General features: G+C 40.6%; 1 protein-coding gene and 2 long non-coding RNA genes across 3 annotated transcripts; 2 read left to right on the top strand and 1 right to left on the bottom strand.

Annotated features, from left to right (window-relative positions):
* The first annotated feature begins 478 nt into the window (after positions 1 to 478).
* On the top strand, positions 479 to 7,218 carry LOC123741631 (uncharacterized). Its single transcript, XR_006769116.2, has 6 exons — positions 479 to 616; positions 735 to 3,755; positions 3,898 to 3,997; positions 4,122 to 4,284; positions 4,493 to 4,574; positions 4,876 to 7,218. It is a non-coding gene; the product is annotated as an uncharacterized LOC123741631 (long non-coding RNA).
* On the bottom strand, positions 4,615 to 8,073 carry LOC106600399 (uncharacterized). Its single transcript, XR_001327802.3, has 3 exons — positions 7,946 to 8,073; positions 4,850 to 4,982; positions 4,615 to 4,713 (listed from the first exon to the last, which is right to left on the bottom strand). It is a non-coding gene; the product is annotated as an uncharacterized LOC106600399 (long non-coding RNA).
* Positions 7,514 to 22,024, top strand: LOC106600394 (uncharacterized). Its single transcript, XM_045714774.2, has 4 exons — positions 7,514 to 7,854; positions 7,959 to 8,059; positions 12,767 to 12,881; positions 15,127 to 22,024. Exons 1-4 carry the CDS (start codon positions 7,647 to 7,649, stop codon positions 16,260 to 16,262), a joined length of 1,560 nt encoding a protein of 519 aa, XP_045570730.1. The 5' UTR covers positions 7,514 to 7,646; the 3' UTR covers positions 16,263 to 22,024.
* The last annotated feature ends 5,001 nt before the right edge of the window (positions 22,025 to 27,025 follow it).

Below are 27,025 nucleotides of genomic sequence, written 5' to 3'. Positions count from 1 at the left end.
TAACAAAGTATTGAGATAAACTTTTGTAATTGACCAAATACTTATTTTCCACCATAATTGGCTAATAAATTCATTAAAAATCCTACAATGTGATTTTCTGGATTCTTTTTCCTCATTTTGTCTGTCATAGTTGAAGTGTACCTATGATGAAAATTACAGGCCTCTCTCATCTTTTTAAGTGGGAGAACTTGCACAATTGGTGGCTGACTAAATACTTTTTTCCCCCACTGTATCTTGTCTTGCCCATTCACCCTCTGAATGGCACACATACACAACACATGTCTTAAGGCTTAACAATCCTTTGTTAACCTGTCTCCCTCCCTTCCTTTATACTGATTGAAGTGGATTTAACAGGTGACATCAATAGGGGATCATAGCTTTCACCTGGATTCACCCGGTCAGTCTATGTCATGGAAAGAGCAGGTGCTTCTAATGTTTTGTACACTCACTGTGTATTAGGCACTCACACACCCACCTAGTTGACAACATGGCTGAATGTGAGAGATTGAGACAGGAGAAAATAAGAGCTGCGGAGACTCCGGGGAAAGAAGGGAATAATGAGGTGTCCCCTTTGGCTGTCACCTGTTGGACCACCTGGCTATAACCTGTCAGGAGAGTAAGTCCCATGTTCCCTCAGTCTGTTAGAATATGTTGTACCTGAACACATTAAATATTAGCATCCTGTTGTTTATCCCTGTCAGTTCTGTAGTATTGTCATCTTGTCTCCATCTCAGTTCCCCAGGTGCTGCGAAGCTACAGTGAATTCATTGAGGAGCATGGAAATTGGAACTTAATGCAGGTAAAACCAAGTACATAATGTTTTCTAATTCACTTAAAAATGTATCTGATGATTTATGCATATTGTGCCCACATTGATCACGTCCCCGCTTATAAATATCTGGGCATTTGGATTGATGAAAAGTTATCTTTTAAAAGCATATTGATGTGTTAGTCATGGAGTTGAGAATAAAAATGGGCTTCTTTAGAAATAGATCATGCCTCACCCTGAACAGCAGAAAGCAGATTATTCAGTCAACTTTCCTGCCAGTGCGAGACTATGGTGACACCATTTATACCCCTTGACTTATTCAAAATAGATGAAATATATATTTTTTTATCAACGATCTACACAGAATAACCGATAATGACAAAGTGAAAATATGTTTTTAGAATGTTTAGCAAATTAAATACAGAACTATCTCATTTACATAAGTATTCACACCCCTGACTCAATGTTAGAATCACCTTTGGCAGAAATTACAGCTGTGAGTCTTTCTGGGTAAGTGTCTAAGAGTTTTGGATTGTACAATATTTCCTCATTACTCGTTTCAAAATTCTTCTAGCTCTGTCAAATTGTTTGATGATCATTGCTAGACAATCATTTTCAAGTCTTTCCATAGATTTTCAAGCAGATTTAAGTCAACTGTAACTCGTCCACTCATGAACATTCACCGTCTTCTTGGTAAGCAACTCCAGTGTAGATTTGGCCTTGTGTGTTAGGTTATTGTCCTGCTGAAAAGTGAATTAATCTCCCAGTATCTGGTGGAAAGCAGACTGAACCAGGTTTTCCTCTAGGATTTTGCCTGTGCTTAGCTTCTGGAAAAACTCCCCAGTCCTTAATGATTACAAGCATACTCATAACATGATGCAGTCACCACTATGCTTAAAAATATGGAGAGTGTTGTGTTGTATGTGGATTTGTCCCAAACATAACACTTTGTATTCAGGACAAAAAGTGAATTGCTTTGCCACATTTTTTGCGGTATTACTTTAGTGCCTTGTTGCAAAAAGGATGTATTTTTTGGAATACTTTTATCATGTACATGCTTCCTCCTTTTCACTCTGTCAATTAGGTTAGTATTGTGGAGTAACTACAATGTTGATCCATCCTCAGTTTTCCCCTACACAGCCATTAAACTCTGTAACTTTTTTAAAGTCACCATTGGCCTCATGGTGAAATCCTTGAGGGGTTTCCTTCCTCTCCGGCAACTGAGTTAGGAAGGATGCATGTATCTTTGTAGTGACTGGGTGTATTGATACACCATCCGAAGTGTAAATAATATGCTCCAAGGGATATTAAATGCCTGCTTTTTTATTTTTACCAATATGTGCCCTTTGTGATGCATTGGAAAATCTCCCTGCTCTTTGTGGTTGAATCTGTGTTGGAAATTCACTGCAAAAAAAAAGATTCTGTGTGGGGTACAGAGATGAGTTAGTCATTAAAAAATCATGTTAAGCACTATTGCACACAGTGAGTCCATGCAACTTATTATGTGACTTGTTAAGCATTTTTACTCCTGAACTTATTTAGGCTTGCCATAACAAAGGGGTAGAATACTTATTGAGTCAATACATTTCAGGTTTTCATTTTTTATTAATTTGTACATATTTATATAAACATAGTTCCACTTTGACATTATGTGGTATTGTTACTAGGCCATTGAGAAAAAAATTCTCAATTGAATCAATTTTAAATTCAGGCTGTAATACAACAAAATGCAGTAAAAGTCAAGTGGTGTGAATACTTTCTGAAGGCATTGTACATGGCTGGAACCATATCTTTGTAACCTGGGGAACTGTACATTTAGCCATTTGTAGTTTTTCGCCAATAGTTTCAAACTAACTCTACAGAATAAAACCTACTTCTCCCCTCTGCCTGGTTTCTCAGAACTCAAGAGGTCCTAATGCTCACCTTGTCAAGATAGCTTCTTATTCCTCAAACATCAACAAGCATGCCTGGATCCTCACCATTGTTTTGGCTCCAAACCTTCTCAGGTGTGTGTGTGTGTGTATGTACATCTGCCACACTGTCATGGAGACTGGATAACTGGCTATGACAGAGGCCCAAACAGTGTGGCGAGTGTGTCTGTATACTGTATTTTCTTTGTTTCTATGACTTTGTCCTTTTGTTGTCTGTTTTTATCTGATGATAATTCCAATTTCAACCAGTAAGACTTTACTAAATTAAACCAGAGGACCTCAGATTCACCTTCCAACAGGACAATGACACTAAGCACACAGCCAACACAAAGTAGGAGTGGCTTTGGGACAAGTCTCTGAATGTCCTTGAGGGGCCCAGCCAGAGTTCGGACTTGAACCCTATCGAACAGAGACCTGAAAATAACTGTGCAGCGACGCTCCCCATCCAACCTGACAGAGCTTGAAAGGATCTGCAGAGAAGAATGGGAGAAACTCCCCAAATACAGGTGTGCCAAGCTTGTTGTGTCATACCTAAGTCGACTTGAGGCTGTAATCGCTGCCAAAGGTGCTTCAACAATGTACTGAGTAAAGGGTCTGAATACTTATGCAAATGTGATTTTTCAATTTTTTTAATTGAAGAGGAAAAAAACAATTTAATCAATTTTAAGAATAAGGCTGTATTTTATTTTTACCAGGCAAGTCAGTTTTTACCTTGTCAGCTCTGGGATTCGATCCAGCAACCTTTCGGTTACTGGCCCAACGCTCTAACCACAAGGCTACCTAACCTAACAAAATGTGGCAAAAGTCGAAGGGTCTGAAGACTTTCCCGAATGCGCCGTATAGTAGATTACATTTTAGTCATAATGTGTTCTAGTACTCCTGCAATGCCTGCTGGTAAACTGTCATCCTTTTGCCCCTAGTCTGTTGGTGTCCACATACTCAGTGCCTTCCACAGTGATGCACCTGTACTACTTCCCTATCCTGCTGGGAACCTGTGAGGATGGAAATATCATCAGTGTCCTCATTGACCCTGATGCTGATAGAGAAATGATCAAGTAAAGCATGTGCAGACACACACACACACACACACACACACACACACACACACACACACACACACACACAAACATTACATGGTGAACCAGATCTAGACTGATAAATACTGACTTGAAATGTACATAACTGATTAAATTGCAGTTGGAAGGATGACACGTGAATTCTTGGAATGGTGGCCAACGATGAAAAAAGCAGTTGGTTGGTAGACGAGAAGAAAGGACAGGTTGTGCTTGGCGTCTTGGTGAGTTTACCACGATCACCGACACATTCATCATTTTCAATGATCTCACTGCTGCTGTTTGGATTATTGTTTTGATAGAAGTTATATTGGTGGATGATAATATGGTCCTATCTGCCTTCTTTAGTATGTCATGGGCCAGGGCTCCCGAGTGGCGCAGTGGTCTAAGGCACTGCATCTCAGTGCAAGAGGTGTCACTACAGTCCTTGGTTTGAATCCAGGCTGTATCACATCCGGCCGTGATTTGGAGTCCCATAGGGCGGCTCTCAATTGGCCCAGCGTCGTCCGGGGTAGGCCGTCATTGTAAATAAGAATTTGTTCTTAACTGACTTGCCTAGTTAAATAAAGGTTACATTTAAAAAATGTGGTGACATTGGTCCATGTCTAGTGGGGGAAAAGGTGGCTAGATAACTGCACTGCAGTACAATGACACTCACATAACAAGTTGTTATATGAATCATTTATTAACTGGACTGTTATTCTGTGTCCTGTCTCTAGAGTTTCTGCTGTGGGAGATTCCAAGGGGAAAATGTGGTTCTACCAGCCACCAAATGTAAACTCCTGGAGCAGCAGGAAACCTGTAAGATGTCAACCTTTTGAAACTGATGTCTTTTTTTCAACAATGATGATTTTGATGGATATTCTTTAGGCACACAGTGACAGGATCAGTGTACTGCGACTCACTAACAGCACGATCATCTCGGCGTCCCATGACAGAACTGTCAAAATGTGGAGCAAACACCAAGAAACAGATGCATGAAATTCTAACTCCAGTTTCCACACATTCAAATAATTGTATCAATAATGGATGAGTAGTCACAGCAATGCACTGTTTGTGTATGTATTTATGCTTACCACGATATCTCTCGATCTCTCTACAGGTGGGTGTGTTTGTGTGTGTGGGTCCTGTTCTAGTCTTGAAGGTCAACCCGCACTGCTCCAGTGAACTGGTGTGTGGTGATGAACTGGGCCAGATCTACTTCCTCTCCTGTTGAGAATAACCGGCTCAGTGTACACAGTCATTGTATACACATGCATGCAATCATAATTAACGTACTCTCCCACAGATACAGTATATTAGTACTGCTGTACGTTCATGTATATTCTGTCATGTAGCTCAATCAAGACTACTTAATATCTTACATTTACATTATTACATTTTAGTAATTTAGCAGACGCTCTTATTCAGATCGACTTACAGTAGTGAATGCATACATTTCATGCATTTCTACACACTATCTGATACACTTTATATAAAATACCTCTACTTATGTAGCTTTGTCAGTGGATATAGGAGGACTGGCTCATTGTAATGGCTGGATGGAATAAATGGAATGGTATCAAACATATGGAAACCACATGGTTGACTCAGTTCCATGTGTTGCATTCCAGCCATTACAATGAGCCCGTCCTTCTATAGCTCCTCCCACCTGCCTCCACTGGCCTATGTACAGTGGGGGGAAAAAGTATTTGATCCCCTGCTGATTTTGTACGTTTGCCCACTGATAAAGAAAGGATCAGTCTATAATTTATTGTAGGTTTATTTGAACAGTGAGAGACAGAATAACAAAAATATCCAGAAAAACGCATGTCAATGTTATAAATTGATTTGCATTTTAATGAGGGAAATAAGTATTTGACCCCCTCTCAATCAAAAAGATTTCTGGCTCCCAGGTGTCTTTTATACAGGTGACGAGCTGAGATTAGGAGCACACTCTTAAAGGGAGTGCTCCTAACCACAGCTTGTTACCTGTAAAAAAGACACCTGTCCACAGAAGCAATTAATCAATCAGATTCCAAACTCTCCACCATGGCCAAGACCAAAGAGCTCTCCAAGGATGTCAGGGACAAGATTGTAGACCTACACAAGGCTGGAATGGGCTACAAGACCATCGCCAAGCAGCTTGGTGAGAAGGTGACAACAGTTGGTGCGATTATTCGCAAATGGAAGAAACACAAAAGAACTGTCAATATCCCTCGGCCTGGGGCTCCATGCAAGATCTCACCTCGTGGGGTTGCAATGATCATGAGAACGGTGAGGAATCAGCCCAGAACTACACGGGAGGATCTTGTCAACGATCTCAAGGCAGCTGGGACCATAGTCACCAAGAAAACAATTGGTAACACACTACGCCGTGAAGGACTGAAATCCTGCAGCGCCCGCAAGGTCCCCCTGCTCAAGAATACATATACATGCTCGTCTGAAGTTTGCCAGTGAACATCTGAATGATTCAGAGGACAACTGGTGAAAGTGTTGTGGTCAGATGAGACCAAAATGGAGCTCTTTGGCATCAACTCAACTCGCCGTGTTTGGAGGAGGTGGAATGCTGCCTATGACCCCAAGAACACCATCTCCACCATCAAACATGGAGGTGGAAACATTATGCTTTGGGGTGTTTTTCTGCTAAGGGGACAGGACAACTTCACCGCATCAAAGGGACGATGGATGGGGCCATGTACCGTCAAATCTTGAGTGAGAACATCCTTCCTTCAGCCAGGGCATTGAAAATGGGTCATGGATGGGTATTCCAGCATGACAATGATGCAAAACACACGGCCAAGGCAACAAAGGAGTGGCTCAAGAAGAAGCACATTAAGGTCCTGGAGTGGCCTAGCCAGTCTCCAGACCTTAATCCCATAGAAAATCTGTGGAGGTAGCTGAAGGTTCGAGTTGCCAAACGTCAGCCTTGAAACCTTAATGACTTGGAGAAGATCTGCAAAGAGGAGTGGGACAAAATCCGTTCTGAGATGTGTGCAAACCTGGTGGCCAACTACAAGAAATGTCTGACCTCTGTGATTGCCAACAAGGTTTTTGCCACCAAGTACTAAGTCATGTTTTGCAGAGGGGTCAAATACTTATTTCCCTCATTAAAATGCAAATCATTTTATAACATTTTTGACATGTGTTTTTCTGGATTTTTTTGTTGTTATTCTGTCTCTCACTGTTCAAATAAACCTACCATTAAAATTATAGACTGATCATTTCTTTGTAAGTGGGCAAACGTACAAAATCAGCAGGGGATCAAATACTTTTTCCCTCCACTGTATGTGCCTTAAAAGCCCTAAGCGAAGAACCTCAATGTAAATCAGGTATAATGCATGTTGCCTAGTATGAAAGTTACTAGAAATATTTAATGAAATTTGAAGTTTACATGAAACTAGTTTATAGTCTTTGTTCTCCATGTCAAACAAGTGATATATCCTTTAATAAATACTATACCACATTTTCAGAATGGTTTATTAGGTTGTGTTGATGAGAATGGAGATGACAATATTAATGACAACATTTGATCATATATAAACCATGAGTTTTTAAGAATGGTTTAATTTACGTTTTACTAAAGTGCTTCATGCCTTTTATGCATTACAATGGAGAATACATTTAAAAACGTTTTTTTTGCCAATAGATATAGCTAGCCTACATGCAGACTACAGTACATACTATTTCTACCATTTTTGGAGGGCTGTTGCATTCTGTCTCTACGGTAATAAATACTTGCGTCACGAGTTGAACGGAAGTGCGACTGCAGTTGCGTACGCATCTCCCACTTGAAATTTGTTGCCATTTATCAATATTTACGGATTGTTTCTTGCACATTAGTTGGGAGATTGTAGACTTTTTGCTTCACACAGAGAATACAAATCTGACAAGATGGCCAGCTGCAATTTTCAGGCGCAGTTGGTATCCATTATGGAGGTATTAGCTAAAGCAGCTGTAGCAGAAATAAACAAACAGGTTGATGATAGCTGTGCAGTTATACGTTTGGAAATTACCCAAAGCCAGCGAGATATTGATGGACTGAAAAGGAAGTGTCAAATGATGGAGGGCGAGCTGAAGAAGACGCGAGTCAGGAGAAAAGGTAATGTGTTATTCATGTGCATTGATTGCATATGCAAAACCCAAATGTGTAACTAGCCCTAATATTTGACAGAATGGAAGTTTTTTTTTACCCCATGGCATCAGAGAGATCGTCATATCCAGTCAAGATTGTTTTGAACAAGCAGAGGAGTAACTCACAGTGGAGAGATGGAGAGATGGCTGTTGAAGAGGACTCTCAACCCCAGGTGTGATACATCACCTTTTACAATTAGACCTGGCTTCTCGGATCAGTTATGTTCAAATCAAATTTTATTCGTCATGCTTTGTAAATAGGCGTGGACTAACACTGAAAGGAAAGAAAATATAGAAATAATATATATTTTTTTTTTACATGTAATAATAGATACACAATGAGTAACGATAGTAACAATGTAAAATCATAGTAACAATGAATCAAACGTTATTAGTCACATGCGCCAAATACAACAGGTGTAGCAGTGAAAGGCTTACTTAGGACCCCCTAACCAACAGTGCAGTTTCAAAAAAATACAGATAAAAGTAACAAGTAATTAAAGAGCAGCAGTAAAAAATAACATTATATACAGGGGGGTGCCGGTACAGAGTCAATTTGTTAGGGCACCGGTTAGTTGAGGTAGTATGTACATGTAGGTAGAGTTATTAACTTAGGGATAGCCCCGTTTAGTTTTTTTTTAGTTTTGTTTTTTTCGCCTAAATGACACACCCAAATCTAACTGCCTGTAGCAAGGATATGCATATTCTTGGTATCATTTGAAAGTAACACTTTGAAGCTTGTGGAAATGTGAATTGAATGTAGGGGAATATAACACAATAGATCTGGTAGAAGGAAAATACAAAGAAAAAAACAACCGGTCTTTTTCTACCACCATCTTTGAAATGCAAGAGAAAGGTTATAGTTATAGCCATCACTCTGGTTGTAATTTCAATAGTGTCCACAAGATGGCAGCAGTGTATGTGCAAAGTTTCAGATGGATAACTTGAAGAATGAGTGAGCAACAATACTTTTAGTGTCAAGTCCCCAGGTACATTTGGGCAAATCATGAATGAGACATTTGCATTCATATTCCATTTTTCTGCAAGAATATCGTCAAATCTGTATACTTGGACTTTGATTTAGCTTTCCAAGTATTAGTAGCTATATTATAAGTTCAATATTTGCAAAACAACCATTTTTCATAACTTCATAACTCTGAATATTCTTATACGTTGTGTCCAAAAGGAAAAGGCATGCTGTCGCAAAAGGTTAGCCCCTATATTTTGCAACCGAGACTGGGTTTCCGGATACTCCAGTAAAGCCCAGCTCATTGGCTGTCTAGCTAGCTTTGTTTGACCCCGATTGGTGCTTATTTGACAAAGATACAGTCCTTCAAGTGATGGCAGCCCGCGTCATCAGTGTGCCATGAAGGCGTTACTCTTTGACCAAATATGGTGTCCTATCGGATATATTACACCCCTAATAAAATATTGAAGTCTTGTTACCTTCTAGGATCTCTGAGGAATACATACAAACGTGATTTGACTCGTTCAAACATCGTTTACGGTGAGATTTTCACAGATTCCTTTCTTTGCAAATTGAACGAGTGGAAATACAAAATCGATCGCGTGTGGTATATGGACCTTTTTAAGGATATGAAAAATGATTTTATCTAACAAAACAACACTTCATGTTATCTTTGGGACCCTTTGGACCCCAGAATGTAAATACACATTTCACCTTCAGAGGTGAATTTATCAAACCTATCGCGTTGAAGTGTTTTGTTTTTAGGAGCTCTCCTCAAACAATAGCATGGCATTTGTTCACAGTAATAGCTACTGTAAATTGGACAGTGCAGTTATATTAACAAGAATTGTAGCTTTCAGCCGATATAAGACACTTCTATGTACCGACATTTGTTGTTACTCTAAAATCTGCGATCTTGATACAGTTGAAGTTGGAAGTTTACATACACCTTAGCCAAATACATTTAACCTCAGCTTTTCACCATTCCTGACATTTAATCCTAGTAAAAATTCCCTGTCTTAGGTCAGTTAGGATCACCACTTTATTTTAAGAATGTGAAATGCCAGAATAATAGTAGAGAGAATGATTTATTTCAGCTTTTATTTCTTTCATCACATTCCCAGTGGGTCAGAAGTTTACATGCTACCAAATACTAATTGAGTGTATTGCTTTAAATTGTTTAACTTGGGTCAAACGTTTCGGATAGCCTACCACAAGCTTCCCACAATAAGTTGGGTGAATTTTGGCCCATTCCTCCAGACAGAGCTGGTGTAACTGAGTCAGGTTTGTAGGCCTCCTTGCTCGCACACCCTTTTCAATTCTGCCCACAAATTTTCTTTGGGATTGAGGTCAGGGCTTTGTGAGGGCCACTCCAATTTCTTGACTTTGTTGTCCTTAAGCCATTTTGCCGCAACTTTGGAAGTATGCTTGGGGTCATTGTCCATTTGGAAGACCCATTTGTGACCAAGCTTTAACTTCCAGACTGATGTCTTGAGATGTTGCTTCAATATATCCACATAATTTCCCTTCATGATGCCATCTCTTTTGTGAAGTGCACCAGTCCCTCCTGCAGCAAAGCACCCCCACAACATGATGCTGCCACCCCATGCTTCACGATTGGGATGGTGTTCTTCGGTTTGCAAGCCTCCAACTTTTTCCTCCAAACATAACGATGGTCATTATGGCCAATCAGTTCTGTTTTTGTTTAATCAGACCAGAGGACATTTCTCCAAAAAGTACGATCTTTGTCCCCATGTGCAGTTGCAAACCGTAGTCTGGCTTTTTTATGGCGGTTTTGGAGCAGTAACGTCTACCTTGCTGAGCGGCCTTTCAGGTTATGTCGATATAGGACTCATTTTACTGTGGATATAGATACTTTTGCACCTGTTTCCTTCAGCATCTTCACAAGGTCCTTTGCTGTTGTTCTGGGATTGATTTGCACTTTTCACACCAAAGTACGTTCATCTCTAGGAGACAGAACGCAACTCCTTCCTGAGCGGTATGACGGCTGCGTGGTCCCATGGTTTTACTTGCGTACTATTGTTTCTACAGATAAACGTGGTACCTTCAGGCGTTTGAAAATTGCTCCTAAGGATGAACCAGACTTGTGGAGGTCTACAATATTTTTTCTGAGGTTTTGGCTGATATCTTTTGATTTTCCCATGATGTCAAGCATTGAGTTTGAAGGTAGACTTTGAAATACATCCACAGGTACACCTCCATTTGACTCAAATGATGTCAATTAACCTATCAGAAGCTTCTAAAGCCATGACATAATTTTCTGGAATTTTCCAAGCTGTTTAAAGGCACAGTCAACTTAGTGTATGTAAACTTCTGACCCACTGGAATTGTGATACAGTGAATTATAAGTGAAATAATCTGTCGGTAAACAATTGTTGGAAAAATGACTTGTGTCATGCACATAGTAGATGTCCTAACCGACTTGCCAAATCTAGTTTGTTAACAAGAAATGTGTGGCTCCAACCTAAACCTAATGACTCCAACCTAAATGTATGTAAACTTTCGACTTCAACTGTATAACGCGCTGCATGATTTACAACTGTCCCGTTGACGGAATGCCGATCCTTATTAAAGTGACTATGCATAGATGACAACAGAGAGTGGAAGTGGTGTGGAGGGGGGGCAATGCAAAAGTAGTCTGGGTAGCCATTTGACTAGATGTTCAGGAGTCTTTTGGCTTGGGGGTAGAAGCTGAAGCCTCTTGGACCTAGAGTTGGTGCTCCAGTACCGCTTGCCGTGCGGTAGCAGAGAGAACAGTCTATGACTAGGGTGGCTGGAGTCTTTGACAATTTTCAGGGCCTTCCTCTGACACCGCCTGGTATAGAGGTCCTGGATGGCAGGAAGCTCGGCCCCAGTGATTTACTGGGCCGTACACGCTACCCTCTGTAGCCCGTTGCCAAGCCGTTTCTATACCAAGTGGTGATGCAGCCAGTCAAGATGCTCTCAATGTTTTTTGGGGGGGGATTTGATGGGGAAGAGGCGTTGTCGTGCCCTCTTCATGACTGTTGGTGTGTTTGGATCATGATAGATCCTTAGTGATGTGGGCACCGTGGAACTTGAAGCTCTCGATCTGCTCCACTTCAGCCCCATCGATCTGAGTAGGGGAGTGCTCAGCCCTCCATTTCCTGTAGTCCTCAATCAGCTCCTTTGTCTTGCTGACCTTGAGGGATAGATTGTTGTCCTGGCACCACACTGCCAGGTTTCTGACCTCGTCCCTATAGGCTCTCGTCATCGTGATCAGGCCTACCACCATCGTGTCGTCGGGCAAAGTTAATGTTGGAGATGTGCACAGCCATGCAATTATGGGTGAACAGAGCACAGGAGGGGACTAAGCACGCACCCCTGAGGGGCCCCATTGTTGAGGGTCAGCGTGGCGGATGTGGTGTTGCCTACTCTCACCACTTGGGGGTGTCCGTCAGGAAGTCCAGGATCCAGTTGCAAAGGGAAAAAGGGATACGAGGTGTACAGTCCCAGGGTCCTTAGCTTACTGATGAGCTTGGAGTGCACTATGATGTTGAACGCTGAGCTGTAGTTAATTGAACAGCATTCTCACATAGGTTTCCTTTTGTCCAAGTGGGAAAACACAGCATGGAGTACAATAGAGATTGCATCATCTAGGGATCTGTTGGGGCGGTATGCTAGTTTGAGTGGGTCCAGGGTGTCTTAGATGGTGTTGATGTGACCCATGACCAGCCTTTCAAAGCATTTCATGGCTACAGATGTGAGTGCTACAGGGTGATAGTCATTTAGACAGGTTACCTTGGCGTTCTTGGGCACAGGAACTATGGTTATTGGAATATCAGGAGAATTTACCGCTTTTGTGTGATTTCATGAGTATGAAAAGTATTAGATATGGTGTGTCCAGAGTAATAATCTCAGTCCCCTGTTACAGCCTACAGATGTGGAGCAGAGAGCACAGACTGAACCCATACTGATCAAAGATGAGGAGACCGCAGAGGATGTGTGGAAGACTGACCCTCAGGAAGAGCTCAGGATCACTGGAGAGGGTGGGTGCGACCATAAGGGGTACTGCTCTGTCTATGAAAAAGACTGTGGTTGTATGCACGTTCCAAATTGCTACATTGTTGTTGAGTGTTTTATGTACACACATAGTCAGTTCTGAAACAGTCACGTTTTGCAACTGTTAACCCCTTGCACTCAGCCTTTATGGAAAATGGCCTATATGGATAGGGCCAAATGTAAATGTTTCGAACAGAATAACTATAAAAAAGGCATGCATGACCATGGTAGCAATTGAAAGAGAACACTTTGGAGATCATAGGGAAATGATCAGACCAAAGTTGAGGACACTACAGTTCACCTGACTCAAGACTGAATCTGAAGATTACTATGTTGACTTCATGTGCATTTTACATTTACTGTACTTTTCACAGCATTTGTCAGTAACGAAATCTGAAAATTCATTGACATTTTAGAGAAGGTACAAGATAAGACAAAATAATTACAAGGGTTTGCGTGAGAGGTCTTAAGTGGCCACACCTCTCCAAACTGTGCATAGTTCCTAAGTAATTTCAATGCACTTTAATTACTCAAGGAAAGAGCCTTCAACTATAAGGTGCTTTTTTGAGGTTTCCTGGCTTTGCCATCGAGGAACTGAAGCAAGCACACTTGTAGTTTTTTATAAATCGCAATCTGGGTCAGGTGACATCATTTGAAAGCTTAATCTATTGCCAAAATGGCTAGCTAAGTTATAAAATACGATCTTAATGTTAGGCTTTCAAAAGGCACTTCAGACCGATTGTAATTTTGGTGGGCATAGAATGGAGTCATGAGTGCATTCAAGTGTGTGTTCCGCAGCTAATGTTCTTCACAATACAACAAACAGGCTCATTTACTTTTTACTATGTTCTACATTGTAGAATCATAGTGAAGACATCAAAACTATGAAATAACACATGGAATACTGTAGTAACCAGAAAAGTGTTAAACAAATCAAAGCATTCCAGGTGACTACCTCGTGAAGCTGGTTGAGAGAATGCCAACAGTGTGCAAAGCTGTCATCAAGGCGAAGATTGGCTACTTTAAAGAATCTCAAATATAAAATATATTTTGATTTGTTTAACACTTTTTTTTGGTTACTACATGATTCCATATGTGTTATTTCATAGTTTTGATGTCTTCACTATTATTGTACAATGTAGAAAATAGTAAAAATAAATAAACCCTTGAATGAGTAGGTGTGTCCAAATTTTTGACATGCACACAGTGCCTTCGGAAAGTATTCAGACCCCTTGACCGTCCCTGCTCTGCGGATTTTTCATTAGCTCACTTGTTTTGGTATTGCACGTATGTAGCTTGTTTTTGGTCGCAGGTTCAGGAATGGCTGAAAAATTGCAACATTTACCTGGGGCTAACTCTGCAAATAGCACTGCTAGGTGATTTGAAAAGTCGTAGTCAATTGAAAAATAATATAATACTCATGGCAAAAAAATTTTTTTTACATTTACAATCTGTAGAAACTATGAGAACAAAGGTTCAGAACTTTTGTGAAACATCACAGCACAGTTGAAAGATATATGGCAATTAGAAGTCAAAACTGGATTGTGTTCAGAGATCGATGGGAGGGGTTGAGGGTAGCTGAAGAATGGGACTAAAAACAAACAAACATTTTACATTAGGTCATCTTTGTATGTAGAAGCCTAAGTATTGTACATTAGTTTACTCCAATTAGGCCCAGAGCTTCAAGCCAAGCCTCCTCCTCCACCCTCTCTTCCTACCTGCATAATTTCAGTCACATCTCATGCCCTACACTTGTCTGTCCACTGCACATGTAAACAATAGCTTGCCCACTCCATAGCAAGTGACTCTAGCTGCTCTGATTGGTGAAGTAATTTAATGTTGAGCTAATGTAAAAAAAAAAAAAAAAAGATTTCAGATGTTTTAGAAAGGAACGATATAAACTGGTACTTTTTGGGAGTTTGAACCGGTTCAGAACTTTATTTTGCAGTTTGGAATAGTGAAACGGAACAAAAAAAAAGAATGGTTCCGTTCAGAACGAAAAGATTGGAAAATCATTTCGGTTCCAACCCCTGGTCAAAACCCATACAGCGCTGTGAAGTGGAGAATCTGAACTCTTGACGTCATGTATAGCATGTTACTCTACAGCCACTGCATTCCAATTTAGTTGCTTATCAATGACAAAATCTGCCATTTTCAACCCGTATAGGGGCTGAGTGGAAAGGACTACAGGTCTTCTGTAATGTTTATTTTATGTTTATCCCAAATCTTTAGAGTCAGGATCCAAGCCTGGGCAACCATCATCCTTTGAGCAACGGCCCTGTGACGAGGACTTCATCACACAACCCAACATATCTTCTGAAGACTCAGTGGAACATTACCCCAATTCTGATGGTCCAGAGGAACCAGGCATTCCCCGGCCTGCGTTTACAGACGTGTTCAGCACAGAGCAGCACCGGCCAGCCGAGGACGAGGATTCACTAGAGCTAGTGATGGTGAAGGAGGAGAAAAAGGAGGAGCTGGGCCAGACCACGGCCCTGGCAGGACTTGACCAGTTTGTCATGGATGAGACTGATGGGCAGCTGTGGACCTCTGTGGATCCAGGTAGACACAGTGAAGGCCACCCAGATTTCTCCTTTCATGCCACAGAGGAGTACTCTCAGAATATATCAATTTTCCCATCTCATAGTGGGCTGCCATCTGTTCCTATTATGACAGATGATGTATGGCCATCGCTTCCCTCTTCAATAGGGAAACCACATGCTGACATGCTCAGTGCAGCAGCACACATGACAAGACATGTCAGGACATTGGCTGATGAGACTAGACAACAGATGCCAGAAGGACAGAGCAGTGAGATGCTGAACTCAAATAATGATGGAAATAGTTTAGCTCTACAGCCAAGGCAGCATCAGTACAGGGCTTCAGAATCAACAGTGAAAATGAGTGAGTGCATGACAGGGTCAAACATGGCTACCACCTCCACCTTCTCTGGATACAGCCTGAGTCGCAGTAGTTTTAACATGGTGAAGAGGATGAGGACTCAGTGGAGGTCGGGCGGCACCACTGAGAGGCGTTTCAGCTGCACCTTCTGTGGGAAGAGCTTCCAGCGTTTCAGCCAGCTCAAAGTACACCTCCGGAGTCACACCGGAGAGAAACCGTACACCTGCGAACAGTGTGGCAGGAGTTTCACCAAGCAGTGCAACCTGATCAGACATGCTGTGGTCCACAGCGGGGAGAAGCCCTACGAGTGCACACAGTGTGGGAAATGCTTCACCCAGCGCTCCAGTATGAAGTCACATCAGAGAACTCACATAGGAGAGAATCCAGTGTCTCAAAATGTGGTACCCGCATACCCTGGGGATCCACACACAAGTTTAATATTGTCTCAGACGAAATGGAACAAATAGAGCGTAATTGTATCGTTTTTCGGTAACATTTTCTATGTGATAATGAGTGTAGAAGTTATTTTGAGACATTTTGACACACTTTTCCTCCCAATTGATTTGTGAACTGGTTTTCATGTTTGACTGTTGACGGCTCGTCACTTTCATTTTAACAAACAATTGATTTACTACTGGTAACATCAATCATAAAAAACATTGAAATATATCATAAACATGTTATATGGAATGCATTTAAAGACAGTCAATCTGTGCTTTTAGATAAAGAACATACTGTATATAGGAGCCATTTTCGTATGTGTTGTCTTGTTAGTGTTTGTCTATCCGGGATGTAATTTCTTGCCACATGGGACAGTCTCATATCAAGTCAGGTTAATACCTTAACTTGATTTCCTGAGTTATTGTTTGAAGTTACTCTGCTGCCTTAAAATCTTACGTTATATCAACTCAGCTAGGCAATCAAATATGTTTCAGTGTAATAGCTTACGTCTTACATGTACAGTACCAGTCAATATTTTGGACACCTGCTCATTTCAAGGGTTTTTATTTACTTTTACTACATTGTAGAATAATAGTGAAGACATCAAAACGATGAGATAACACATATGAAATCATGTAGTAATCAAAAAAAGTGTTGAATCCAAATATATTTTGCCTTGATGACAGCTTTGCACACTCTTGGCATTCTCTCAACCAGCTTCACCTGGAATGCTTTTCCAACAGTCTTGAAGGAGTTCCCACATGCAGAGCACTTGTTGGCTGCTTTTCCTTCACTCTGTGGTCCAACTCATCACTAACCATCTCACTTGGGTTGAGGTCGGGTGATTGTGGAGGCCAGGTCATCTGATGCAGCACGCCATCACTCTCCTTCTGGGTAAAGTAGCCCTTACACAGCCTGGAGGTGTGTTTTGGGTCATTGTCCTGTTGAAAAACAAATGATAGTCCCACTAAGCGCAAACCAGATGGGATGGCGTATCGCTGCAGAATGTTGTGGTAGCCATGCTGGTTAAGTGTTCCTTGAATTCTAAATAAATCACAGACAGTGTCACCAGCAAAGCACCATCTCACCTCCTCCTCCATGCTTCACGGTGGGAACCACACATGTGGAGATCATCCATTCACCTACTCTGCGTCTCACAAAGACACGGCGGTTGGAACCAAAAATCTAAAATTTGGACTCATCAGACCAAAGGACAGATTTCCACCGGTCTAATGTCCATTGCTCGTGTTTCTTGGCCCAAGCAAGACTTCTTATTGGTGTTCTTTAGTAGTGGTTTCTTTGCAGCAATTCGACCACGAAGGCCTGACTCACGCAGTCTCCTCTGAACAGTTGATGTTGAGATGTGTCTGTTACTTGAACTCTGTGAAGCATTCATTTGGGCTGCAATTTCTGAGGCTGGTAACTCCAATGAACTTATCCTCTGCATCAGAGGTAGCTCTGGGTCTTCCTTTCCTGTGGTGGTCCTCATGAGAGCTAGTTTCATCATAGCGCTTGATGGATTTTGCAACTGCACTTGAAGAAACGTTCAAAGTTCTTAATTTTCCATATTGACTGACCTTCATGTCTTTAAAGTAATGATGGACTGTCATGTCTCTTTGCTTATTTGAGCAAAGAGAAATAGACTTGGTATTTTACCAAATAGGGCTATCTTCTGTATACCACCCATACCTTGTCACAACACAACTGATTGGCTCAAATGCGTTATGAAGGAAAGAAATTCCCCAAATTAACTTTTTAACAAGGCACAGCTGTTAATTGAAAAGCATTTCAGGTGACTACCTCATGAAGCTGGTTGAGAGAATGTGCAAAGCTGTCATCTAGGCAACGGGTGGCTACTTTGAAGAATCTAAAATATATATTTTGATTCAACACTTTTCTTTGGTTACTACATGATTCCATATGTGTTATTTCATAGATTTGATGTCTTCACTATTCTACAATGTAAAAAATAAAAACCCTTGAATGAGTAGGTGTGTCCATACTTTTGACTGGTACTGTATGTTCATACAACTTTACATTTGACATTCGGCCAACTACACTTTTCCTGTGTAATTTGTCTAAACTGACACTACACTGGAACTGTATAAAACTGGTCATCTGAATCAAAGATCATTAGATACTGTAGATAAGAAATGGATTTATATGATTAGTAGTTTGAGTAATGTACTGGTTCATTGATTTGCCAATAATAATAGGGGAGATATACAGAATTATATATACGGCGGGTCCAATCCTGGATGCTGATTGGAAACCGCATTCCAGCCGGTGTCTATTTAAGTGATAATGCCCAAGAAGCCGGTGTTTGAAACCGTGCCAATATATCCTCCAAACACCGGCTTCTCTGGCATTATCACTTTAATACAAGAAGTTAGCAACATATTCAAGTAATGATTGACATTTTCATTAAATGTTATTTTGATTAATTTATTCATACTATTTCATCCTTCCACAAGATATAGTCCCGACACAAATCTAGGGATGCTACCCAAGCAAGCTGGTCGTTCGTTCTATTGGTTTGGTTACCAGAGACTCGACCCAGTTGTTCAGTGTTTTTGTTCTGTGTCTATGGACGCGACCCAGTCATTGTAAATGTTCCATTGCCATACTGGCTGGGAACATTCTTATCCCTTGCTTGTCATCTATTGATAGTTCTTTGAATATATCCTTAAAAAGCATGCTGATTCATGATTTCGACTGGGTTGCGCAGTCAGATGGAACAGAGTAAATAGGCATTTTAACGTCATAGATTTAGCCAGTGGTAACTTTAGCCAGTGGTAACTGGAATGCGGTTTTAACCAATCGGCATTCAGGATTAGACACCCATTGTATAATCCACAAATTATCACCGACTACAGCTGTGACGTTAAAATGCCTATTTACTGTTCCATCTCACTGCAATCCACTGTCTCATCAGCCCAACCAGGCAATTTATAAACTTGATCCTCACTGTAAAAAAGCATTTTTCTCCCCTTTCTTTTAGACTAGCGTTTGGTTTTCAATGGCGGAGATTTGTATAAACCTTGCTGTCCATCTCTGACCTTTTGCAACATTGTTTTAATTAAAAAAAATCTCTCAATGTCCCAGTGAGGATTAACGCGTCAGGACGAGATATGGCGCTTTCAAGACAGCTGGGTCAAATCATGACTTCGGTGATCTTTATGTCGGAAAGTCAGAGCTCTAGAAAGATGCCTAAAATTCCGATATGGAATTCCGAGTTGGATGACTGTTCAACAAGAAAAAATCCCAGTCGAAGCTCAGTTGTTCTGAATGCGGCAATACATTTCTCAGACAATCGGCATAATTTTTAAGGAAAAATACAAAGAAATGTCAATAGAAAAACCGGTCAAACGAAACGAAATGCATGTAGTTTGCGGTCTTTCCAGCTTCAATTTAAGTGATTGTGTTAGCTGTGTAGTTGGCTAGCTCCTCTGAGCAGTGTCCCAACGAGAGAGCGCATTTTCAATGCCAGGCGAAATTGCGCATCATTAGCCCATTGGCTGTATCCATAGACATTAAAAACGGATGTATCATGTATCCATATAAATGTATGGCGAGTGATTCAGGCCTACGAAAGTATTCACCCCCTTGGCATTTTTACTATTTTGTTGCCTTACAACCTGGAATTAAAATAGATTTTGGGGGGGGTTGTATCATTTGATTTACAAAACATGCCTAACACTTTGAAGATGCAAAATATTTTTTATTGTGAAACAAACAAGTAATAAGACAAAAAACAGAACTTGAGCATGCATAACTGTTCACCCCCCAAAGTCAATACTTTGTCGAGCCACCTTTTGCAGCAATTACAGCTGCAAGTCTCTTGGGGTATGTCTTTATAAGCTTGGCACATCTAGCCACTGGGATTTTTGCCCATTCTTCAAGGCAAAACTGCTTCAGCTCCTTCAAGTTGGATGGGGTCTGCTGGTGTACAGCAATCTTTAAATCATACCATAGATTCTCAATTGGATTGAGGTCTGGGCTTTGACTAGGCCATTCCAAGACATTTCAATGTTTCCCCTTAAACCATACAAGTGTTGCTTTAGCAGTATGCTTAGTGTCATTGTCCCGCTGGAAGGTCACAGTCTCAAATTTCTGGAAGACTGAAACAGGTTTCCCTCAAGAATTTCCCTGTATTTAGCGCCATCCATCATTCCTTCAATTCGGACCAGTTTCCCAGTCCCTGCCAATGATAAACATCCCCACAGCATGATGCTGCCACCACCATACTTCACTGTGGGGATGGTGTTCTTGGGGTGATGAGAGGTGTTGGGTTTGCGCCAGACATAGCATTTCCTTGATGGCCAAAAAGCTCAATTTTAGTCTCATCTGACCAGAGTACCTTCTTCCTTATGTTTGGGGAGTCTCCCACATGCCTTTTGGCGAACACCAAACATGTTTGCTTGTTTTTTTTCTTTAAGCAATGCCTTTTTGTCTGGCCACTCTTCCGTAAAACCCAGCTGTGTGGAGTGTACAGTTTTTAAAGTGGTCCTATGGACAGATACTCCAATCTCCGCTGTGGAGTTTGCAGCTCCTTCAGGGTTATCTTTGGTCTCTTTGTTGCCTCTCTGATTAATGCCCTCCTTGCCTGGTCTGTGAGTTTTGGTGGGCGGCCCTCTCTTGGCAGGTTTGTTGTGGTGCCATATTCTTTCCATTTAAAAAAAATGGATTTAATGGTGCTCCGTGGGATGTTAAAAGTTTCAGATATTTATTTATAACCCAACCCTGATCTGTACTTCTCCACAACTTTGTCTCTGACCTGTTTGGAGAGCTCCTTGGTCTTCATGGTGCCGCTTGCTTGGTGATGCCCCTTGCTTAGTGGTGTTGCTGACTCTGGGGTCTTTCAGAACAGCTGTATATATACACTGAGATCATGTGACACTTAGATTGCACACGTGGACTTTATTTAACTAATTATGTGACTTCTGAGGGTAATTGGTTGCACCAGATCTTGTGTAGGGGCTTCATAGCAAAGGGGGTGAATACATATGCAGGCACCACTTTTCCGTTTTTCTTTTCTTTTTTTCTTTTTTTAAACAAGTTCTTTTTTTCATTTCACTTCACCAATTTGGACTATTTTGTGTATGTCCATTACATGAAATCCAAATAATTTTTTTAATTTAAATTACATGTAATGCAACAAAATAGGAACAACGCCAACAATGCCCCCAAGGGGATTGAATACTTTTGCAAGGCACTGTAAATTAAGCCGAATGAAGCCACTGATACCTTTCACCAATGTCTTCCTATCGCCAGAAGATACCGTCATGAATTAACATGGACTGTCTTCTTTGGTATTATGGCGGTCCAGAAGCCTACTGTATTGGCTGCATATCAGCCTACTATTCTGTAGTTTGAATTCATTAGGTTACACTTTGTGAGAAAAAAGATTCCCTACCAACTAACCATGCACCCATTAAAACCTCACCACTATTCCACCACTTTGCCCGTATCTTATCAAAGTCCAGGCCAGCAGCCTGGGAGGACTGGACACTATCGTTCAAAACATGTTGTAACTCTTCTGCAGTAAAATCTTGTACACACAGGTACTTCTACAGCTGCCATACAACATCTATCCTCTGATTACTTTCCATTTTCTGTGGTAGCTGCAACATGGACTGTCAATGGAGAGCATTAACCTCACGTCATGTGACACGCACACGTCATGAAGACGTAGTGTTCACGTCTTGTTGGCCTACACATGACATTTGTACGTCACGTGTCAGTTTGTGTACATTTATTATTAAAGAGCTCACCATGAACGCCTTTACACACATCTAGGCTACATGAAGTCTGTGTACATTATGCTTTTTATGTTTATTATTGGCAGAGTAATAATCACTTTAATTTGTAGATTTAGCTAAAATAGGCATAAAACTTATGAAAAAAATATTAGGCTAGTTGATTTTCAGCCGGCCACCATTACTGTGTAGACACAGTGCATTCGAAAAGTATTCATACACCTTACCTTTTTCCACATTTGTTACGTTACAGCCTTATTCTAAGATGGATTATTAAAAAAAAAATCTTATCAAATTTACACACAATACCCCATAATGACAAAGCGAAAGCAGGTTTTTAAAAATGTTTGCAAATTTATTAAAATAAAATAAACGGATACCTTATTTACATAAGTATTCAGACCCTTTGCTATGAGAATCGAAATTGAGCTCAGGTGCATCCTGTTTCCATTGGTCATCTTTGAGATGTTTCTACAACTTGATTGTAGTCCAACTGTGGTAAATTCAATTGATTGGACATGATTTGTAAAGGCACACACCTGTTTATATAAGGTCCCACAGTTGACAGTGCAAATACCAAACCATGAGGTCGAAGGAATTGTCTGTAGATGTTCGAGATAGGATAGTGTTGAGGCACAGATCTGTGGATGGGTACCAATACATTTCTGCAGCATTTTTTTATTATTAACTAGGCAAGTCAGTAAAGAACAAATTCTTATTTTCAATGACGGCCTAGGGACAGTGGGTTAACTGCCTTGTTCAGGGACAGAACGACATTTTTACCTTGTCAGCTCAGGGACTCGATCTTGCAACTTTTCGGTTACTAGTTCAACGCTCTAACTCGTTTTTCTACTACCATTATTTCTTCCCCACCTTCAGATAGGAGACAAGCTGGACACTCCTTACCCTTACCACCTCATTCTCCTTCACCCTAACAGGGCACTCCAGGAATGCAGGTGCTTGTTCACCTCCACAGTTGTAGCATTTCACTTCATCTTTTTACTTCTGCACACACTTGACAAATTACCAAATCTTTTACATTCATGACACTGAAGGGCGCTTGTGCACAAAAGCTCTTACAGGGTACCACATGAATCCTAACTTTATATGAGCAGGTAGAGACTCTTCATCAAAGAACAGTAGCATGGATGAAGTGGGGTCAAATTGCAGGGGATATTCTTGGCTGCAGTTCAAACTCATGAGACACCCTCGTCCACTTACCCTCGCCTTATGCCCTTGGGGGAATCCCCGTCACCATCTTGGAGGGCGGTCCAAATGATTAGCCAAGCAAGGGAAGTTTGACTCTCAGCCCTCGTTTTTAATCAAGTTTGCGAGTGTACAATTATGCTCAGTCCGGGGCCTGCAACTCCCCATAATTAAATTCGTAACGATTGTAAATCCGCAAAGGAAAATCAGCCAAAACTAAAAACATCAATGGAGATAAGACTGTCCAGTTTTAGTGTTTGTTTCATGTCGTTCCAGTAGCTAGTTGCAGCAAACTTAAAAGACGTGACCCAGGGATGTGTGTGCTTAGGGGACCTTTAACAATGTGACTGGCAGAACGGGTGTTGAATGTGGAAGGTAAGGGCTGCAGTAGATATCTCAGATGGGGGGAGTGAGGCCTAAGAGGGTTTTATAAATAAGCATCAACCAGTGGGTCTTGCAACTGGTATACAGAGATGACCAGTTTACAGAGGACTATAGAGTGCAGTGATGTGTCCTATAAGGAGCATTGGTGGCAAATCTGATGGCCAAATGGTAAAGAACATCTAGTCGCTCGAGAGCACCCTTACCTGCTGATCTATAAATTATGTCTCAGTAATCTAGCATGGGTAGGATAGTCATCTGAATCAGGGTTAGTTTGGCAGCTGGGGTGAAAGAGGAGCGATTACGATAGAGGAAACCAAGTCTAGATTTCATTTAAGCCTCCAGCTTTGATATGTACTGAGAGAAGGACAGTGTACCATCTAGCCATACTCCCTAGTACTTGTATGAGGTGACTACCTCAAGCTCTAAACTCTCAGAGGTAGTAATCTATGTATACTGAACAAAATTATAAACACATTCAACAATTTCAAAGATTTTACTGAGTTACAGTTCATAGAAGGAAATCAGTCAATTGAAATGCATTCATTAGGCCCTGATCTATGGATTAGAAAAATGTACCTTAAATGATCTGGCAACAGCTCTGGTGGGCATTCCTGCAGTGAGCATGCCAGTTGCACGCTCCCTCAAAACATCTGTGGCATTGTGTTATGTGACACCTGCACATTTTTAGAGTGGCCTTTTATTGTCCCCAGCCCAAGGTCCACCTGTGTAATGATCATGCTGTTTAATCAGCTTCTTGATATGCTACACCTGTCAGGTGGATGGATTATCTTGGCAAAGGAGAAATGCTCACTAACAGGGATGTAAACAAATGTATGCACACATTGAGAGAAATAAGCTTTTGGTGTGTGTGCATCATTTCTGGGATATTTTAGTTCAGCTCATGAAACATGGAACCAACAATTGACATGTTGCATTCAGTGTATATATATATATATATATATATATATATATATATATATATATATATATATATATATATATATATATATATATATATATATATATATACACATATATATATATATATACACATATATATATATATACACATATATATATATATACACATATATATATATATATATATATATATATATATATATATATATATATATATATATATATATATATATATATATATATATATATATATATATATATATATATATAACGTGTATATACAATCAAATATGTTATGTCAAAACATTAAACGTAAACAATACTTTATAGCTAACGTTAGCTAGCTAATAAGAAGCTGATCTCTAATGGATGCTTCCATGTTCAGCTCATCTGGGGTTTTTTGCTGTTAGCTAGCACATGGACAAGCAGTTGCCTACTGACGTAGTCAGATATGACACAAAGTACCAACATAGTTGGATCCTTCATTTATTTTTACACAAACTGGGTAATGTCTGCATGTATGGTAGCCAACTAGCCATATGACAGGTAGGTTGTTTAGCAACAAAACCGAGGCCTGCGTAACTATGGGGGAAAACAGACAGGGTTGGCTTAGAATGTTGACAACAGAGACAAAATATTGTTTGTTTATTGAAAACATACATTTGCACAATGAGCACTTGTCTCTCAAATAAATCTTTACAGATGTTGGTTAGCTAGAGAATCGTAACCATATTAGCATTGACATGGAATCAGTCAAAACAAGACTTGGGATCAAGAACGATTATAGTAGCTGAAACAAGACCCTTATGATTCTCCATATGGCAGTTTGTCATTGTTGCATTCAGATCGTAAAAAGTATTACATTTTTTGTCAATAGATATGGCTACATGAAGGGGAGAGTGCAGTGCAATGAAGTGGCTCACATTAATGCGTAAATTAGATGAATAAAGCATGATGCACTTGTGGTAAAACGTAAAAGAAACATTTTCTTCAACCATTCATAAAACTCATGGTTTATACAGTGCATTCAGAAAGTATTCAGACCTCTTGACTTTTTCCATATTTTGCTACGTTACAGCATTATTCTAAAATGGATAGAATACATTTTTTACTCAATCTGCATACAATACCCCATAATGACAAAATGAAAACAGGTTTTTACTTTTTACTTATTTACATATTCAGACCCTTTGCTATGAGACTTGAAATTAAGCTCATGTCCATCCTGTTTCCATTGATCATCCTTGATGTTTCTACAACTTGATTGGAGTCCACCTGTGTTAAATTCAATTGATTGGACATGATTTGGAAAGGCACACCTGTCTATATAAGGTCCCACAGTTGACAGTGCATGTCAGAGCAAAAACCAAGCCATGAGGTTGAAGGAATTGTCCGTAGATTATCAAGACAGGATTGTGTCAAGGCACAGATCTGGTGAAGAGAACCAAAACATTTCTGCAGCATTGACTGTCCCCAAGAACACAGTGACCTCCATCATTCTTAAATGGAAGAAGTTGAAACCACCAAGACTCTTCCTAGAGCTGGCTGCCTGGCCAAACTGAGCAACCGGGGGAGAAGGGCCTTGATCAGGGAGGTGACCAAGAACCCGATGGTCACTCTGACAGAGCTCCAGAGTTCCTCTGTGGAGATCAATCAAATGTATTTATAAAGCCCTTCTTACATCAGCTGATGCCACAAAGTGCTGTACAGAAACCCAGCCTAAACCCCAAACAGCAAGCAATGAAGGTGTAGAAGCATGGTGGCTAGGAAAAACTCCCTAGAAAGTCAGGAACCTAGGAAGAAACCTAGAGAGGAACCAGGCTATGAATGGTGGCCAGTCCTCTTCTGGCTGTGCTGGGTGGAGATTATAACAGAACATGGCCAAGATGTTCAAATGTTCATAGATGACCAGCAGGGTCAAATAATAGTCACAGTGGTTGTCGAGGGTGCAACAGGTCAGCACCTCAGGAGTAATTGTCTGATGAAACCAAGAATGAACTCTTTGACCTGAATGCCCACGGACAGACAGAGCTGAAATTTCACTGCTTGACATGTATAATGAAATCCTGGTTGAGAATGAAACGACTGAACAAATGAACAAAACAGCACAGCAAGTGAGTGAAAGAAATAGGTTTTGATTATGTTTTACTTGTAATGGGGACATACGTAAATACCAACAAAATAACTTTTTGGTCAGTGTGGTGTGTGTGTGTAACCTTTATTTAACTAGGCAAGTCAGTTAAGAACAAATTCTTATTTACAATGATGGCCTACCCCGGACGACGCTGGGCCAATTGTGCGCCGCTCTTTGTAACTCCCAATCACAGCCGGATGTGATACAGCCTGAATTCGAACCAGGGACTGTTGTGACGCCTCTTGCCCTGAGATGCAGTGTCTTAGACTGCTGCGTCTATGTGTGTGTTAACTATTTAACTGTACTAGAATGCTTAAAAGGCCGCAAAACTTTTATATATCGGTTATCGGTGTCGGTTTTTTGGCAAGGAAAATATTGGATATCG

Source organism: Salmo salar, chromosome 03 (assembly GCF_965601325.2).
Source record: "Salmo salar chromosome 03, fSalSal1, whole genome shotgun sequence".
Lineage (NCBI taxonomy): Eukaryota > Metazoa > Chordata > Actinopteri > Salmoniformes > Salmonidae > Salmo > Salmo salar.
This window is presented reverse-complemented; position numbering and strand designations above follow the sequence as displayed.

Excerpts from the sequence above, each read along its gene's own strand:
- LOC106600394 (XM_045714774.2), top strand. The coding sequence starts at position 7,647 with ATGGCCAGCTGCAATTTTCAGGCGCAGTTGGTATCCATTATGGAGGTA. Across the intron at positions 7,855-7,958 it reads GACGCGAGTCAGGAGAAAAG|AGAGATCGTCATATCCAGTC; the intron begins GTAATGTGTTAT and ends CCATGGCATCAG. Across the intron at positions 12,882-15,126 it reads GCTCAGGATCACTGGAGAGG|AGTCAGGATCCAAGCCTGGG; the intron begins GTGGGTGCGACC and ends CCAAATCTTTAG.